The 19571-nt window shown below is 36.8% G+C and overlaps 2 protein-coding genes across 2 annotated transcripts; one reads left to right on the top strand and one right to left on the bottom strand.

Moving 5' to 3' along the window:
- Nucleotides 1–2405: 2405 nt before the first annotated feature.
- On the bottom strand, nt 2406–6177 carry LOC104887020 (CASP-like protein 4C2). Its single transcript, XM_010671596.4, has 3 exons — nt 5550–6177; nt 5307–5442; nt 2406–3157 (listed from the first exon to the last, which is right to left on the bottom strand). The coding sequence occupies exons 1-3, from the start codon at nt 5846–5848 to the stop codon at nt 2936–2938; spliced, it is 657 nt and encodes a 218-aa protein (XP_010669898.1). The 5' UTR covers nt 5849–6177; the 3' UTR covers nt 2406–2935.
- A 12606-nt stretch (nt 6178–18783) lies between these two features.
- Nucleotides 18784–19371, top strand: LOC104887045 (uncharacterized). Its single transcript, XM_010671628.1, has one exon. The coding sequence runs from the start codon at nt 18784–18786 to the stop codon at nt 19369–19371; it is 588 nt and encodes a 195-aa protein (XP_010669930.1).
- The last annotated feature ends 200 nt before the right edge of the window (nt 19372–19571 follow it).

Raw genomic sequence — 19571 nt, 5'->3', positions numbered from 1 at the left:
AAAACAATGAATCAATTGAGCACTCATTGCTTTAATATCAATTCCAAAAGAAAGTGCGTCCCATGCCACAATTATTCTTCCTGTACTACAATGACTGATACTTGTAGTAAAATCCATCTAGAGCACAATCTAAGGTAAAGATCATGCAATATAGGTGGTATCACCTTTGTTTCAATGAGGCTAAACAACTTGACTTGTGACTTTGTATCATCTGATACACTTGACCTTGCTTATTTTTGTCGTATAACCCCCTTATATTCTAGCAAAGGAATCTATCCTTTAGGCTCAGGGGCAATCGTTGCCCCTAGTCCTTAGCTACTTCTAGATCCTCTTGAACAATCTTGTCTCCTACTAAACTCCTATCATCCCCAGTCACCTGATCTAACTAACCCCTAAAATCTGTTAACATTGACGATAGGTCTAAGTTATGTACTATGTGTCTTACTGAACTTAGCAGCTTGAACAAACCCATCCTCCGGATCAATTGCTACAAGTATCTGATCCTGAGGTCTGACCTCAATAAGCTTCTTTGGAACCATATATTTCTTTATGGTTGTAGCTTTCTTCATACATTGGTTTTTATCGTGTGCCAACCCTTTTTAGAGAGTGCAAGAGATAGGAAGCCGCTCATATTCAACTGGTTGTTTTACAACCTCCCCTCTTTCATTCATGAACTGAATCATTTCAGGAAATGATTAAGTCATAATGACCTCAACCATTTATGGCTTGGTCAATTTTAACAAGTTGTGCAAGAGACTTAACAATCTTAGTAAGGCTCTTTTCTCCCCAACTTCACATCAAATCCCTGTAATTTTTCCTAAATTGAAACCTGTACGTTCAACATGATCCTTCACTAGATTCATATTTTCATGCCATTTTTTCAGAATCACAGGTATCGAGTCAAAGGAATAAGGATCCCCCATGTAAGACTTTTGGAGCATTCTCCATTGTTGTAAAACTAACAAGAAAAACCCCCTTTTCTAGCCAATGAGACCTTATCTACTCCCATTTTACCCCAAATTCGATTGACAAATTATTCCATGACATTATAAGGTGGACTAGCACCCAAGATATAGCATACAATAGCAGATTTCCAGAAAATAATTTCATCCTTTATATCCTCTAATTCAATTCGCATCAAATCATTATCAATCGCAAGATAGAAACATTCAATTGCACATTCTTGCCGCCAGAATTTGAAATCGGGCGAAAATGAGAACTTACAGATTTTACTTGCGATATATCATGAATCCATGCATTGAAGATAGTCTTCACTTGGGATTGTTGTTGCAACTCTCATAGTGAAGATTTGGGAGTCAAATTTGATGATAAAATGCAGTCAGAATTTTTGGGTCTTTATCGGACTCCATTGAAGCTACCTCTCCAACCTTCTCATCTTCAAGAATAGCATCAATGTCACTTCTATTAGGCGCTCTTGTGTTCGATCTATGATATTTCACACTAGAAGATGAAGGTTTCGTTCGAGGTCTTGCCATGGATGCAACAAAGAGCAAATCACCCTTTTCGCGCCCTCTCAAGAAAACTTCTTGATATTATAGTAATAGTTGAACTTGTATAAGTGTTTTTGTTTTCTCTATTTATATTATCATGATTTTTCACGGGACATTACAATTGAAAATAGTCCCATTATTATCTTAATTCAACAAACTAAAACTAATCCTCATCAACGTGGGAAATCACGAAGACCATACACTAAGTCTTATATGTGGTTGACCACATTTATAGTTAATGGTGGGCCAATCCACATATAAGGTTACTAATTGTATTTTGAGGTTACTAATTAATACTTTCACCATTTCAAAATAGTTGCACCATTTGATATTTGACCACTATCCATGAACCAACTTTAACAAGCCTTCCCTAACAAGTATATAAGAAAAAACATAGTCAAGTGGAATCTTGTTAAATTTGTCTCACTATGAAAATTTTAAATATCAACCTTTTATAATTTTTACTTATACGCAATTAAAAATATTAACGTTCAAAAAAGAGTCTTGGCAAACATAAAATAGCAAATAGTGCAACTATTTTGAAACGGAGGAAATATATACTAAGAGTTACTTATAATTATTGAAATTACCTACTACTATTGTAGGAGTTGTTGAATATAGTCGGAGTTACCAATCTTAAGGGGTTACTTCTAATTTTTTAGTGTTACTTATAATTTGTTTAGGGTTACTCATGTTTGTTTTTCATGTGTGCGGCTACTTGCCATTGTGTGGTCAGCCACACAGAATACTTGCTGGAGAACATATATTTTCTTTGTTACTTGTAGTCTTTTTTTTTTTTTTTCCCCTTTGGTAAGATCAATAAGGAAATCTGCCTTTCGAGAATAACAATGAAAATTATCCATTTTGCAAGAACAAGATTGAAAAACTACCGGATGCACAAAAACAAAAGGTAATCTCATATGCACAAGAAACCAATAAGGTTTCAACAACTCGCCCTATACACATAATTTAATACCAAGATCTCCAATCTATGATCTATCCAGTTTGTGTGTCTGTGAGACATACAGCAGACAAGCACACCCCACCCCTCACCCAAAAAAAATCCTAAAGATGGAAAGAAAAAGGCAACAGTATCATTTCTGTCTCACCTGAAAAATTCTATTCTAATCTAATCTTAAAGTTATAAAGCAAAAACAAATTTATTACTCCCTTATTCTCATAATTTAAGCTATTTATACTTTAAGAAATTTAAATTTCAATCATAATTTTTTAAAAGGATATAGAATGTGTGTTTCCTATAATTCAAATCAATAAAAAAAATTGTGATCGAAATTTTATATCTTAAAGAATGGAATGCCATATTTTATGGAATTAAGGGAGTAATAATAGATGCAAATGATGATAATATTAAGTAATGTAGTAAACTAGTAACTAGGCGAAAAGAAAAGAAAAGAAAAGAAAATTCAAAGATGAAAGCGAGAGCCATTGATTAGAAAGCAAGCAACTCGAAAACCAGACGTCAAGGAGGAGAAGCCAAGGAATAGAAATCCAGCAAATCCTAGAGCTATAGAAATGTCAGATTGCACACAAAATGCACTTGTGGTCGTACATGTTTCACTTCCCTTTAGCATCTTTACCAACGCCGTTCCTGCTGAGTTTGCTGATAGCAGCATGTACGCGAAAACCTGTAACAAATATTTACATATACTTTCAACTTTTCTACGTCTTGGAAACAAGTATTAATGGCAATTAACATTCAAGAGTATTACTATTACGGCTCCTTTGGTAGTCGTTAATAAATTACGGTAATGTAATGAATGTTAAGCGTAATTTTATTAGCGAAGCACCCTTAAAATCTCTATAGGAAGACATTTTTTCTCCATGGGCAAGCAATCTCACCCCTAAACTTGTGTTTTTGTGATCTCTAAAAGGAAGCAATTTTCATTACCACTCATTACCACCTACAAGGTGGTATTGGATGAGAATGAAAATTCAAGAAAGAAAGTGGACATTTTATGATAAATTAGCATTACCATGGGAATGAACAATGATATTTTTCACAAATTTACACACAAATTCATTCTCATTAACACCATTTATGACCAACTACCAAATGGGCCGTTAGTGCACGACTGAGTTAACTTATTGATCCAACTTATCGTGCCTTCATTTTTGTTTCAAATTCGATCTCAAGTCGGATCACCAAGGTTGGGTTAGCTTAGTTGTGAGGTTATTGTGCTCATCCTAGTATTTTGGTTATACTATTACATTGTCAAGTGTACTTTTTCCTATGATTTTTTGGACTGAAGCTTTATTTCTTTCACCTTCAATTCTTCAAATCAAGTAAAAATGTTTGATAAGTTGCAAAAACTAGTAGGTTTTCTACTTCAAACAAAACAAAACAAAATAAGAACGAGTAAGATCTATGAATCTATCCATATTATGTCCAAAACTAAAAAGTATTTTGATAAGTTTAGATTTCAGATAATGTTTTTACACGTGAATAATAGCAAAGCCTTAAAGCGATATGGACATATGGTGGTGTAAATTAGATTCTTGACAACAAATAGTTCCATCACAAATCACAAAAATATTCATGTTTCTCCTAGCAAACTCCATATAATACGGTAAACGGTAATCAAATAGAATAGAATACTCGTTACTCCAAAAAAAAAAAAAAATAACTCGTCAAAGTTTGATGAAACTAGTCAAACAAAACAAATTTTCTTCCGACATAGTACGAACTGCATATATATAAAATTCAAACTACAAACCAATCAATCTCTCTCCTATGAAAAATACACAGCTCGACTAATAAGTACCAATCATAATCATGACGTCAAGAAAACAATTGAACTGTGATCAACAAATGAGAAAGCCTTATAACCAATTGTTTGAGTCCAAAAAAGACTCAAACACTCAAAAAGTTACACAATGGTACCATTATAACTTGGTATTGGTATCAAATTGTTATCAGGATTGGTACCAAGCAACCTTACTTTGGTATCAAAATTTTCGGACAATGGTACCAATCTAACCTAGCATTGGTACTAAACAACACGCGCGTGAAATTTCCAAGGCTTAAAATGACCAAAATGCCCCCGTTTGAGTCCCCTAAGAGACTCAAACGGTTGGTTGCCTAGACAAACTCATCAACAAATAATAATTACTCAATTAACATACCAATCAACTACCAACTTTATTAGAGTAAAAGATAACATCGCTTGATAATATATATCCGTTCTAAAATAAATGAAAAGTAAAACTAAAGAGGCATAAGGTTATGGATGTTAGAAAAAAAGCAGAGGAAAAAGATAAGTATATAAAAACCCATGTGATGAAGAGAAATTAATAAATAATAATTATTTTATTATATTTTAAACGATTTAAAATGATGAATATTTAATTAATTTTAGAAGGGAGTATGTATGATGTTCTTATTATAGCTGCCAAAATACAAAATCTTTCTTGTGGAGGTTTATGACCAGTCGATCGGCATTATTAATACCTAGTGTCGCTATATTTAGCTAGTTATATAAATTAATAATCTAAGAAATTTTGTAGGGAATCCTAATTTTTCCCCACTTCCCCGAAATTTGTCTAAAAAATCAATAGAAAAGTCACAATAATTGCAACAAATATTCACAGCCCTAAAAAGTCCAAAATTCAAAATTTGAATTCTAAGACAAAAGAGCGGAGAAAAGTGCATCATTTCCAACTACTACTCAGTAAAACGACACAGTATTGTTATATTCCGACATTATGAGCAATTTTTAGAGATTGGCAATCAAAATCAAATAGATGAGAGAGAAAATCAGAAAAATAAACAAAAACCTGATCATGTCCAAAATCAAACCAGACTTGATAAACTTCAGGAAAGAGAGTAGCTCCAGTAGTAATATCCCAAACAGATGCTACCATTTCAACCAACGAATAAACTGCTACTATCCCATTCGCCGTCAACACAAACCTAACATTCATTTAATATTGATGTTTGTAGTTGGAATAAGCGCAAAGAAAAAGTGAAACTAGCAAGATGATAAAGAAAACGGAGCTATATGAATTAGAAAAGAATACCTGAAGGCGTCAAAGTCGAACCAGTGAGGAGGAGAAGAGCGGGAATTAGTGAGCATAAAGACGAAAGAGGAGAGAGAAAATACAAAGGTAGCTATACGGAAGAGAAGAATAAGAGAGTTAAATCGTTTAAGTTTGTGGACGGAGAGAGTGGATTGGAAGCGGATATCATGTGGGGAAGGAGGGAAGTTGTTTTGGTTACGGCGTGAAGGTGTAGGCGGAGAGAGTGTATCTCTATCTCCTCCGCCGTTGTTATAGAGATGATGAGATGACTGCGGTGGTGATTGTGATGACTGCGGCATCTAATTAAGCAAAACTGAGGTTTCTATTATTTGTCTATCGAACCAGTAGACTTTGTGCTTTTTGTTGTCGATAACGATGCACGAGAGCCAAACACGAGAACATGGAGTTATAATAGAGGGAGAGAGGGGGGTGTTCACGGGAGGAAGGGGTGGTGACTGGTGAGAGGATAAAAAGAATGAGGGGGAAAGTAATGGGGGGGAGGAAAACTGGAAGAGGAGAGAGAGAGAGAGAGTGAAAAGAAAAAGAGGAGACACGCGGGGTTGTGGAAAGGTATGTGTTCTGTGTATGAAAGAGAATTCCTTTTCATTTTGGGTTTTTCTTTCTCAGGATATAAAATTCTTTAGTAGGAGCATCTTGGAGTAAATTTATTCAAGGACTTTTTTAATTTTCTAGTACTGCAAATCTCTAATGGCGTGTTGTGTTCCAGAAAATATCATCTATAACTTCTTTCTAACTTGCTTTATGTTTAGATTTTTTTTCCAGAGGAATTTATACTTAGATTTTAGAAATATATATTTATATAAGAATATTAAAGTGAATTGAAATTGTGATTGTACATTTAACATGTAGGAAATGTAACTGGTAGCATCTTATCTACTAACACTTAGCTTGCACGAAAGAATATGAATCTTATGTACTAACACTTACACAAAAGTATAAACATATTATGTACTAACACCTTTTTTTTGTAGGGGATTATGTATTAACACCTGATATTAAACTATCAACTAAAAAACAGATTAATCAATATACAAATTTCACTTTGATGAGAGATACCAATTATATACGATAAAAAGCTCCATGAAACACATAGATAAGGAAAGATAACAAAGTCTCAACAAAAGGTAACTTTTACTTGGCTCATGAGTTTTGTAAAACTTAAAGGAGAGTAGCCTAATTGTAACAACAAGCATGAGATGTCTTAAAGTTTAGTATAATAACAATGGGACCCTTTTCATTGTACAAAATACCACATCGCAATATTTAAAGTCCGCTAAGAATATGATATTTTAACTGTTAACTGTACGACATCTCTATGTAAGGTTAAAGATTAAAATTACATATTGAACTTATGTGAAATTTATTGTCCATAATTTTAGTGTAATTGTATCTTTGTGAATTTTATAAGTCATATATATTGTTCAGTTTATTCAAAACAATCAAATCACAACTAAAAAAAAATATTACCATACATATGAAATTTGAGAGCTCATAATTTCTAGGTGTTCATCTCAAAGAAAAGATAAAATGTCATATAATATATTTCCACATGTAAATTGATTTTTATTTCTATATAGTACCGTTCATTTGGAACAAGTATTATTGACTGGGTCAGTGAGCTAATACAAACTCACAATAAAAATGAACAAAAGGGTGAATTGTGCATGTAACAAAAATTTGACAATACATTTTCTTCTATATTTTACTTTCCAAAAACAAATAAAAAAATGGGTCAAATAGTATGAAACTTACAAGCTTTAAATTCCAAGAGAGGTGCATAAAATCTTACTTCTATCTAGAAGCCGAATATAATCTTACAAAATCTAAGTTTGCTAATAAAGTTCCAAATGTAACAAACCCTTGCTTAGAACTCTCGTTTCACTCAAAAAATTCTGTCTTTTTCCATCTCAATTTGAACATCTAGAAAGTGAATCATCATCTTCATATAAAAACTTATGTAGATAACATCTGAATCTCACACCCAACGTCAATGGATAAAAAACACAATCAAAATTCGTTTTTCTCCATTTTCAAAAATATCAAGTGTGTTCGATGAATTCGTGGTAAAACTTTTTGGATAACTTTTTTCGAATAAATCTGGTATTGAGCAGAAACTTTTTCTTTAATAATAGAAGATTCATTGATTGAATGTAGCAATTTTTCGAATAAATCTCCATTCTATTGAAATATTATATTGCCCAAATTCAGGAGAAAGATTCAATTAAATATAATAATTTTTAGCTAATGTTTAAATCTCCATTTTTGGTTTGCAATTTGCACAGGTTCAGTTAGCCACATCAAGAGTTACCAACATTAGGGTTTAAAATTTTAATTTGTGATAAAGATCACGGGATCTCAAGACAACAAAAGAGTGGGGGTGAGCGGGACTGTGGAAAGTAGGGACTACAAAAAGTGAGAGATGAAGTGGTTGCACGATCGAATTCCAATAGTGGAGAGAATTGTGATTTTATTTGATCCCCAAAGTGAAACAAATGGTTAGAGCAAAGAATTTTTCAGTCAACGTCGCACCATAATATTAACTACATCAGTCATTGAATACACGAGTTATAAATCAATTTTAAAGTATTTCTAATAAACGATATGATTATAAAAAGTTTAAATCATGATATAATATTCACACACAGATTTTGGGAGAAACATCATAAAATTTATAAATAAAAAAATTTTGCGCATTTTGCACGGGTCAAAAACCTAGTTATATATATACATATAGATGTTCAAACAAGGAAAACAATTGTACAGGAATTGAATGAGTAACGAATAATATTAATGCTTGTTATGTTTCTTCTCATTTCCCCCCTTTGTATGGAATGTTGATTTTACTCCCTCCTTTTCTTTTTAATTTATACACTTCCTTTTTTTTGGTTTCTAATGTACACACTGTTGTTGTTTTATTTAATTTTGTAATATGTCACATCTATTTTCTACTCCTTTTCCACTCATATCAACCACTTTTTAATATTTTAACTCACTTTTTTAGTTTTGCTCTCCACCTTTTCAGTCTTTTTCATACTTTTATAAATTTGTCCTTGATTTTTCTCCAAAGTGAGGTGAGTAACTTAAAAAGAAACGGATGGAGTATATGTTAAGGAGGGGTGAAACTTTTTCATAAGCATCATAGTAAAAACTAACACTAAAAATAAAGTGTTTTTGTAGGGTTTAAGGTATATAAAAGTATACAAAAAGTAAGGAAGTATATACTGTAATTGCTATCATATTATATACATGTAATTTTTTATTGATATATATGCAATTAATTGCTTTTTTAACATAATACGGATACAAAAATCTAATATTTATATTTTGCTTCTTAATTTCCTTTTTCAATAGGGAAAATGATTAGTACAAAAACACAATATATATACTCAATATAACGATTGTAAAACTATTCTTTTACATGAACATATTATTCACTACCTTATTAATACCAAGGGCCAGAATATAGAACCTCAAAATAATGCATATACTCCATTCGTTCTTTAATTAAAGATCTTCCCATCCATTATTCAAGTGGTCAAATTTTAAAAATCTTAATTGTACTCCCCTCGTTTCCTTAAAATCTTCTCTCTTTCCGTTTAAGTGCGTTTCCAAAAGATCTTATCTCTTTTACTTTATTCCTTATTTGGAATTTTTTTCCCTTTATACCCTCTCATGTCCCTATCATATGGTCCACCAACACATTATTAATTCAATTTTACTCCATTTCTCTCTCTTATTTCAAACCCTTTTTATTTGTTCTTTTTATCTTAACCCCTTTCTCTCTCCTACTTTACCCACTCCACACCCCACACAAATGGATCCTTCTTGGTATATGTAGGAATAGCAACAAGGAAGATCTTTAGAAAACGGAGGTAGTATGTGATAATTAATATATGTGAAAAACACAATCATGGGATATTTTGTTGCATTCGTTCCCTATATATTTTTATAATTTCAATTTTTATATAATTGAAGAATGGTCAAAACGGTGCATTGAAGTCCGAGTAAAACGCAAATGAGAAAGTATTTGAAAAATGGAAAGAGTACTACGTCATATTTGTTCAAGTGACAAAAACAATTAATTATATAGGGGTAAATGGATAATTAGGATTAATGCTAGCTTGCTACATTTCACCCATTTTAATCCTTTGTATGGAACGTGGATTATGTTAAGGAGGGACATGTTATGGTCAAAATCTGCATGACATGACGTCAGACGAACAACATCTAGACAATAGATTAGTAACATAATAACACTTGGAAAGACAGTTGAGTCCATCTGCACAACAAATGCATGACGTTTAGATTACATTTAATTCCCTTTGGACGACAGTTGAGTCCGTCTGGACGACGGATGAGTGACGTTTGGACGACGGATGAGTGACGCTTGGACGATAGGCGACTGACGCTTGGACAAGAGATGAGCGACATCTGAATGACATATCATAAACGTTGTGACGACAAGAAAGTGACGTCGCGACGACAAGAAAGTGACGTCGCGACGACAAGAAAGTGACGTCCCAACGCAAGGTGAGTAACGACGCGACACAAGGTGAGTATTATTGCGACGCCCGAAAGCCAGCAGTCAACACCCAGCAACATAACCAACTCAGAAGAAATCCCTTAATACTAGGAGGCGGTTACCAACATCAAAAGAGAGTCAAAAGTTGTTCTTATGTTTGTGGGATCCTTATTCCACTCACTTGACTATTCAAATGACACATGGGATAAAGGATTACTTGGAAACCAAGGTCAAAACAGTTGGAGAGAATCAAGGAGGCAATCAAGGACAGCTATAACTGATTTATACTCTATGTGACGCCAGCAGTACTGACCGACGCGACGGATGCAGTCAACCGACGTGAAGGAGCAATAGACCAAACGAAGTTGTTGCAACCGTTCTTATAATCAAGGAAGCACTTACTACTGCCCTAGAACGTGTCAAAGCAATATACATTACTTGGAGGAGTCTATAAACAACAAGAAGACTAAGTCATAAGTACAACCACTATGTCCTACATTGTAGGAGGCACATGTCTCTTTGGTCAACCACTTAGAACCGCCTAAAGAGCTATGAAAGGAGAGCACATCAGCATCATTCAAGGGAGATTAAGAGGAGATAACCTAGAGAAAATACATCATCAAAGGCTATCCTCACTCAAATACTTTTCACTCCACGATCATCAAAGTAATTATATTTTCTCAAAGATACTCTTATATAACTCTTCCCTTAGTCAAATACTTTAGATTATCAATGATTAGCATCGTGTAAACATCCAATGTACATGTATTCAACGTGGCTTTAACGCCGGTACCATAGTGGATTGGTGGACATCCAAGCCACCCGCGGTTTTTACCCATCTTCATTGGGGTTTTCCACGTCACCATTTCTTGTCTTCCTTTTCTTTATTTTTGTCATTTGAATTTCGTCCTTTGTTTCTTCTGCTATAATCTAGTTATCGACGTCCCAACCAATGATCGTCCCTTGTGCGATTTTTGGAATAAACAATTTGGCGCCCACCGTGGGGCCGATGGCTAGATTTTTTCCTCTAAACACATTTCCATAAACCCTCACATTTTGACACAGTCCAGTCTATGCGTCATATAGCTTTATTTGAAGCGTCAGTGTCGAAGTAGTAATTTGTCATCTTCTTTGCGTCACGACCGTGTGCATGGCGACGTCAGAATATCTCTTGATATCCAGACGCCGGTTGGCATCCAAAAATTCAGCGAAATCAAAGCATAAAGCGGCGTCATAGTGTGACCGAAGTCCAAGCATGAGTAGACTCAGTCATGATGTTGAGGATCAACAATCACATTGGTGAAGTCGATCCAATTAAGCAGATGTTGATTGTGATGATGCAAAGACCTTATTTATCGTTGACTTCGTGAACTTCCCGACTTCACGACGAAATAGGTAACAAAGTTTTATTTGTTAATTTCTAAATGTGTTACTTTTTCTCGTAGAGATGCAACATGTATCGATCCTAAGGTCGTGACCAACCAAGCATGCATTTACCATGATGTAAGTATATGTCAATGACTTATTCGAAAAGTCAAAGTCGTTGTGACAATCAAAAGTCTGTCGCGACTAAGAAGATCGTCGTGACCAATTGAAGAATGTCGTCTTGTTGTCGCGTTGGAATGGAGAAGGTCCTCGTGACAGATGAATTAGTCCGTCGCAACCAGAAAGTTCGTCGGGACAAATGAAGTCGTCGTAACAAACAGTCCAGCGTCGACCTAACAGTGACGTTGTCTTAGTGCCAATCTTTAACCAAAGACGTCTCCTCTGGCACGAACCGTCACCCGTGCGACACATTAGTAAGTTCTTTTTCGCCAGTAAGATAATTCTCTTTAAAATTACTTACATTTGCTTTGGTAAACTACAATTTAACATCATGGTATCAATTTAATATGTTTCGGATTCAAACATGACTAACTACATCAATCCGTTTGTTTTGAGATAACGCAAGTTTGTCAGAACAAATGGAGAATAAATTATAGCGTCAAGTGTCTACACTATCAGTTACCGCCCAAGGACGATTCTAAAGTCACAAGCGTCATCCAATTTTGTGGCTGACTTCAGTCCAAAACTAAGTTCGATGTGTGAAAACCTTTGTTTTGTCCTAAAGTTGCCACAGGGGGATATGATAGTATGATTTAATTGTTGTGACTTTTATATTGTAACTTATGATATTTTTTATCATGACTTTGAAAGCGATTAACAATTATGCTTATAGAATTTGAGTACAAGGTACAACGTTAGTCAACGACATAAGTGTCATGGGAGCTCGAGTTCAACTATGATTACACACTGTCACTCAAAGAAGTCTAAAGAACTGAAGCAGAAAGACGCTATAAACTTTCAGTGTCATCATGACATGAAGGACATCCAAAAAAATCAGGCAAAGACCACATTGGGGGCTGATACCAGCATGACAAAATTTGACATTCGAATGTCTTTGACCATTAACGTCGTCAAGTAAGTTGCAACTTGTGATCGTTGTAGATGTCACATAGGTATGCTACAAAACTCTTTCAAAACTTTATTTTCTATGCTATGGTTTAGATGAATGTGATGAAGACTTATTATGTAAATTATCTTTCACACTTGACCATAACGTAATTACACTATCATTTACTCTTGTTTTGTCTATTACCCTATTGACAACTCTTCTGTGTTGAAAAGTGACATAGAGGTTATTATTTTTGCTTGAACTAACGTCAATTACCGGACTCAATTCTATCACCAAGATTTCTTATCAACGATAAGACATTCCAAGCTAACCATCAAAATGTAGATTGAAAATCGTTTGACACAATGATGACAAGTTCAATGACAACGACGCTCTGTCATGACAATGATGACAAGAATCAATTGACGAATGGACCTGACACCCACACTTAGCACTGTGAAGATCCATGCGGATATCGAGACATCATCAACGAGTACTCAATCCTAAAGTCACTCAATCTTATAGTACTTTCGTTCCTCCCTTCATTGTTGATATTATTCGTTTCACCTTATTCTTTGCAATTGTTTGTCTCTATTACTTATACCTTTATGATTCTCATCATCTCTTACATATGTTTCGACGGTTTTGCCTATCCCTTGTTTATAAAGCATATATTTTTGTCATACTTTTGAAAGTCCTTTTTACTTACACCTCCAAAGAGAGATTGCGTTTACAACTAGTTTTGCAGATCAATCGTCTAACAATGACATCGACGAAATTCTGACTCTTGAGAAGTATCCTTGTCCATTGAATTCAAACGCCAAACTTCAGTTGTTTGACACTATATAAGACATTCATCACTAAAACCAGCGTTAGTCGTCAGCGTCAAGATCAGTAGACAACGAGTATGTTAACGGTAAACGAGACCATATATTAGATTATGGTAGATGACATAGAATCTTAAATATTACAAGTATTAGGGGACGACAACATAGACTCAACAGCTCAGGCGCTATTCACGAAAACAAATCATTGCTGTACCATGACCAGTCACTAACTTTGCTAAAACTCATGCCGACAGTTAAACAATTGCTAATCTATTTCTGCAATTTTTACTCTTATCATTGACTCCTATGAATTACTTATTGCTAACATTTGAACGCTCTATTCTGTTTATGATCAATTACATATATTTATATTGGTCCTTACAAGCACTGCTAACTTGGTTACCACAAGAACAAAAATTCGTTGGGGTATCCTTTCTTTCGCAGAATTAGTGACTGACGACACGATGACAACATGACACTTGTCTCCAGACGACGTGACGCTTGTCTCCAGACGACGTTACACTTATCTCCAAACGACATGACAGCTGTCGCCAGATGATCGAGACGATGCCAGTCAAAAGACGACGCGATGCCTACATCCAGATGACGCGACGTTAGCCAGAAGACGACGCGACACGTATCTATACACGATACAATGCGTACTACTAGAGGATGCGATGTTAATCGCTGTGCACCAGCTTGACATAGGGACCAACCATGATGTCACAAACGTGGATTATACGAGTTTCCATGGCATGGAACATGCATCGTGTCAATAACATCACATGACATTAGTTCATATGATCTACTAGCTATGACGACATAACAAAGGTACTCATTTTTTGTCTCACATGCATCTATTAAGCACATACAGTTTAACGCAAGATATCGGCAGACCGACTGATGATCACTTCATTTATTAAAGTTCAAACATTACATTGTGAGGTAAAAAAATACACATGTTCACACCGCACGTAGTATTTACACACGACACCTAAACGACACACATAGACATACATGGGCGCATATAGGCACACAATATATATTTCAATGATGATTTTTTATACTTCATGACATTTGTGTTTCAATGTAAATGAAGTTTCGTAACAATGGATAATGCATTGGCTAAGTGACATTAAATGACATGGTTTGCTTTGATCGTATATTAGCATAAAACTGTATTTATGCCTAAATTCACCAAAGCACCCAGTAAGACCTTTGAGTTTAGCACTGTATATCAACAAACGTACCTATAATTATTTAATTTAAGCTATTCATCTTGAGCTAATGCATGCATATGTTCAAACACACTAAGCATCGATACGTACGACGACATGCATACATGCTTTTTAATGACGTATAACCTATGACATAACATCTGCATCATGACACAACAAGGTTACACATTCAAGGCGACCTGAAAAGAAACTTAATGATTACAAAAGAATGACTATTGTTATACTAAGATATTGGGTAGGATTTGACGCCAAAATCTCATGCTTTGAGATCTTGAGCGGCTTCATCGCCAGACTTCGTCCGACAACAATTTAGATGGCCATGTCACCATAATTCTTTCAACGACATCGTCTTAAGTAGCCATGTCGCCGGAATTCTTTCTTTGACATCGTCTTCAGTGGCCATGTCGCCCGAATTCTTTCTACGACATCGTCTCAAGTGGCCATGTCACCGGAATTCTTTCTATGACATCGGAAGTGGCCATGCCGCCAGAATTCTTTCTACGACATTGTAAGTGGCCACGTCGCCAAAATTCTTTCTACGACATCATAAGTGGCCATGTCGCCATAATTATTTCTACGACATCTTAAGTGGCCATGTGGCCGAAATTTCCCCCTAGATATGTTATATGACATATAATTTAACTTCACTCTCTGTATTCATTCTAAGAGTCTTTTATTGGCCATGTCGCCAGTAAATGTACGGTGACAAAAGTCACCAACTGACAATCATGCCTCGCTAGTCAATGATGCGAAAGAACAATAGACATGACGTTCAAAGGAAAAGGCTATTTTCCTAATCTTCGGCATGCTTCAATTAGGAAAATGGGGCTAACTGTAATGATCAAAATCTACATGACATGACGTCAGATGAACAACATCTAGACAATAGATTAGTGACGTAATAACACTTGGAAAGACAGTTGAGTCCGTCTGCACAACAAATGAAAGACGTCTAGATGACAATTAATTCCGTCTGGACGACGGATGAGTGAGGTCTGGACGACGAATGAGTGACGCTTGGACGACGGACGAATGACGCTTGGACGACAGGCGAATGACGCTTGGACCAGAGACGAGCGACGTTTGAACGACATATCATAAACGTCGTGACAACAAGAAAGTGACGTCGCGACGACAAGAAAGTGACATCGCGACGACAAGAAAGTGACGTCGCGACGCAAGGTAAGTATCGACACGACGCAAGGTGAGTATTGTCGTGACGCCCGAAAGCCAGCAGTCGACACCCGCCAACATAACCAACGCAGAAGAAATCCCTAAATACGGAGGCGGTTACCAATATCAAAAGAGAGTCAAAAGTTGTTCCTATGTTTATGGGATCCTTATTCCACTCACTTGACTATTCAAATGACACATGGGATAAAGGACTACTTAGAAACCAAGGTCAAAACAATTGGAGAGAATCAAGGAGCCAATCAAGGACATTTATAACTGATTTATACTCTATGTGGCGCCAATAGTACTGACCGACGCGACGGATGCAGTCAACCGATATGTGAAGGAGCAATAGACCAAACGAAGTTGTTGCAATCGTTCCTATAATCAATGAAGCACTTACTACTGCCCTAGAACGTGTCAAAGCAATATACATTACTTGGAGGAGTCTATAAACAACAAGAAGACTAAGTCATAAGTACAACCACTATGTCCTACATTGTAGGAGGCACATGTCTCTTTGGTCAACCACTTAGAACCGCCTAAAGAGCTATAAAAGGAGAGCACATCAGCATCATTCAAGGGAGATTAAGAGGAGATAACCTAGAGAAAATACATCATCAAAGGCCATCCTCACTCAAATACTTTTCACTCCACGATCATCAAAGTAATTATATTTTCTCAAATATACTCTTGTATAACACTTCCCTTAGTCAAATACTTTAGATTATCAATGATTAGCATCGTGTAAACATCCAATGTACATGTATTCAAGTGACCGCCGTGTGTCATAGTATTATTGCTTAGCCAATCAAATGCTCCCAAATTAGGGTGATATCAAGGCACAATAGTCATTTCAGACACTATAAATAGTCCTTGAAATCAGGAAAAAGGTACATTTTTTCAGAGTATAGTACTGTTATTCTGCCATAAATGCTCTCTCTACACTTTCTCTCTCTAAAAGTTCCTATTCTACTCCTGATACCTGACTTAAGCTTCGGAGGGGGAAATACCACCCAAACCTCCAGGGTGGGTCCCTTTTTACAGGTCTAAAGGCGGAGCTCAGGTTCGGGATTTGAGTCCAGGCATTATTGCACAAGTTTCCTATTGTTGAACCTACTGTTGGGGATAATAGTATATATTTACAAGTCTAGCACTACGTAACATTTGGCGCCGTCTGTGGGGAGACGCAACAATGACTGATTGTCACTCATCCAATGTTGCCAGGAATATAAGTTTTGAGATTCAAGTGGAGCATACGGTGGGCGATGAAAGGCCACCTAGAGGAAGGGATAGGCCCTCTGCTGCTGTTCGTCTCTCTGGACGGAGCAGGGAGCCCATCCTTCAAGAAAATCCTGAGCGTCCAGTCACGGTTGCCCATTTGGAAACTATCAAGAACGACTTCCAAACTAGGATGGCCGCTGTCATGGAGGAGCAAATCAAAAATAACATGTTGTTTTTCCAGGTCAACCCAGACCATGCCGATGTAGTGCCGCCTATGGGGCAGTCTCAAGAAGGTCGTCCAGGGAAAAGCCGGCCTGTTTGGCAGGAAATGTCCAAGCGACTGTCGAAAGGGAAGCAACCAGCACTCAGTGAACCAAGAAGAAAGATGGACTGGAAGTTGGTAGTCCGTCCAGGAGATAATATTCCTCCCAATGGTCATAAGATGGAGACGGATGCGAGGGAGTATCTGGAGGCCAAGAAGGCAGCTGCTGTTCAGCCTCAGGGTCTACCCCTTACATGAAGGATCCTCCATTAAGACTGCCGTCAAGAACTGAATAAAGAAGTCAAAGACCTTCGGTTGTCCAGCCAAGGCAAGAAAAAACTATTTTACAACCTATGGTGTATAAGCGCCAAGCCCTAGCTAACACCTCCTCTAATCCGGTGTTAAAAGAATATCGTCGGGAGCACATATCCACAGAGGACATGCTGGGGAACTCAAAATTAACTGGCCGACCCCATTCTCGGCCAAAATCATGGAGTCTCCTCCATTCCCAAAGGTTAAGCTACCGACGATAGAACCTTTTGACGGAACTACGGCTCCAGATGATCATCTAGCAGCATACAAGCATCAGATGTATGTTCAAGCAGTTGATGATGCTACATGGTGCAAGAATTTCCCAGCCACTCTGAAGGAAGTAGCTCAAAAGTGGTTCAATAATCTTCCCCCTAACTCAGTGAATAATTTTACTGAGCTTAATATCTTGTTTACTAGCCACTTTGTAGCAAACCGGCAAGAACAAAAGACCAACATGCATTTGGGTAAGATCATCAAAGGACCCAAAGAAACCCTAAGAAGTTTTGTGAAGAGATTCAACCTAGAAGCAATGCAGATCCATGATCTGAATGCAGTGGTGGCCTTTTACGCCTTCATCAGGGGTCTAAGCCCAGGAAGCTTTAAGTTTGATTTGGTGAAGAAGAAGATTTCTGCTATAACAGAATCCCTTCGGGAGGTAGAGGCATTCATTCATGCTACAGAAGTTTGTGCGGAAGAAAAGCATCGGGAGGCAAAAAAGATTGAAGAAACAATTTAGCCAAAGAAGAGCATCCCCAAGAAAGCTGAAAGTTGGGCAGTGGCTTCGATGACAACCTCATCGAAGAGGAGTAAAAGAGCTAAACCAGCAACATCGGTTGAGCCGATAGAATTCAGCAAAGATCAATACTTCATTATTATGGAGATAAAAGATCAGTATGAACTGAAGGCGCTAGGTGAAATGAAGACTCCCTACATAATAGGGATAAAAGCAAATATTGCCATTTCGATAAGGATTATGGCCACGAAACAAACGAATGCAAGCATCTAAAAAGAGCTTTGGAAGACTTGGCTCGCAAGGGTACGATGAATTCCTATCTACCTCAAGCGGGTAGAAAATTTCAGAAGAGAGATAGCCGTCAAGGCTGAAGAAAGGAGGACGAGAGCACTGACAAAGATGTAGTGCTTGTGATATCTGGAGGTTTCGCAGCAGGAGGTCCCACCAACCGCGGCCATAAAATTTACTTACGGGAACTCGGCCAGATAATGCTTACCAATCAGGCAGAATCTGACCTTTTCCCTAAGGTTATTGTCAGCGAGCTGGATCGCGAGAAGATAAGAACCCCCCATGACGACCCGTTGGTGGTGGAGATGAAAATAGCAAACCTCAGAGTAAGACAGATTTTGATTGATACAGGGAGTTCAACCGATATCATCAGCGCGGATTGTTTGTCAAGATTGAAGTTCGATGAGAATGACTTGGTCCCAGTCAACCATCTCATCATGGGATTTGGGGGAGGAATAATCCACCCAATGGGAACTGTCACTTTACCCGTCAGGGTAGGAGACAAGGAGGCCTCCAGGACGTTGTTTGTTAAGTTCTTGGTGGTACGAGATTTGACGGCTTACAATGTCATCCTCGGACGACCCACCTTGAACCACATCAAAGCTGTTATTGTGACTCATCTGATGCTAATGAAGTTTGAGTGCGATGGAGGGAAGATTGGATCAGCAGACAGCAAGAGAATGCTACCTTACCACTCTAAAACCTTCATCTTGGAAAGGAGAAAAACCAGAGCGGCCAAAGGCCATAGAGGAAGGACCAACCCAGAGGGTAGAAGGCCAGATAAGTGAGTTAAAGAATGAAGTAGAAAGAACTCAGATAAAGCCTTCTCAGGTCAGCAAACCGTCCATCCTTTTGCCAAGCAAAAAGAGAAAATGTTTGGCCATCAAAGAATAAAAAGCTTCGTCAGAAGAAGTAATTACCATCATGGGTGTTATTTCACTATTTTGATAATGACATATAATTAAAGTTTTCATGATTTCAGTTTATT

Source organism: Beta vulgaris, chromosome 2 (genome assembly GCF_026745355.1).
Source record: "Beta vulgaris subsp. vulgaris cultivar EL10 chromosome 2, EL10.2, whole genome shotgun sequence".
Classification (NCBI taxonomy): Eukaryota; Viridiplantae; Streptophyta; class Magnoliopsida; order Caryophyllales; family Amaranthaceae; genus Beta; species Beta vulgaris.
Note: the sequence above shows the minus strand (reverse complement) of the source record. Positions and strands in the feature narration are given on the sequence as shown.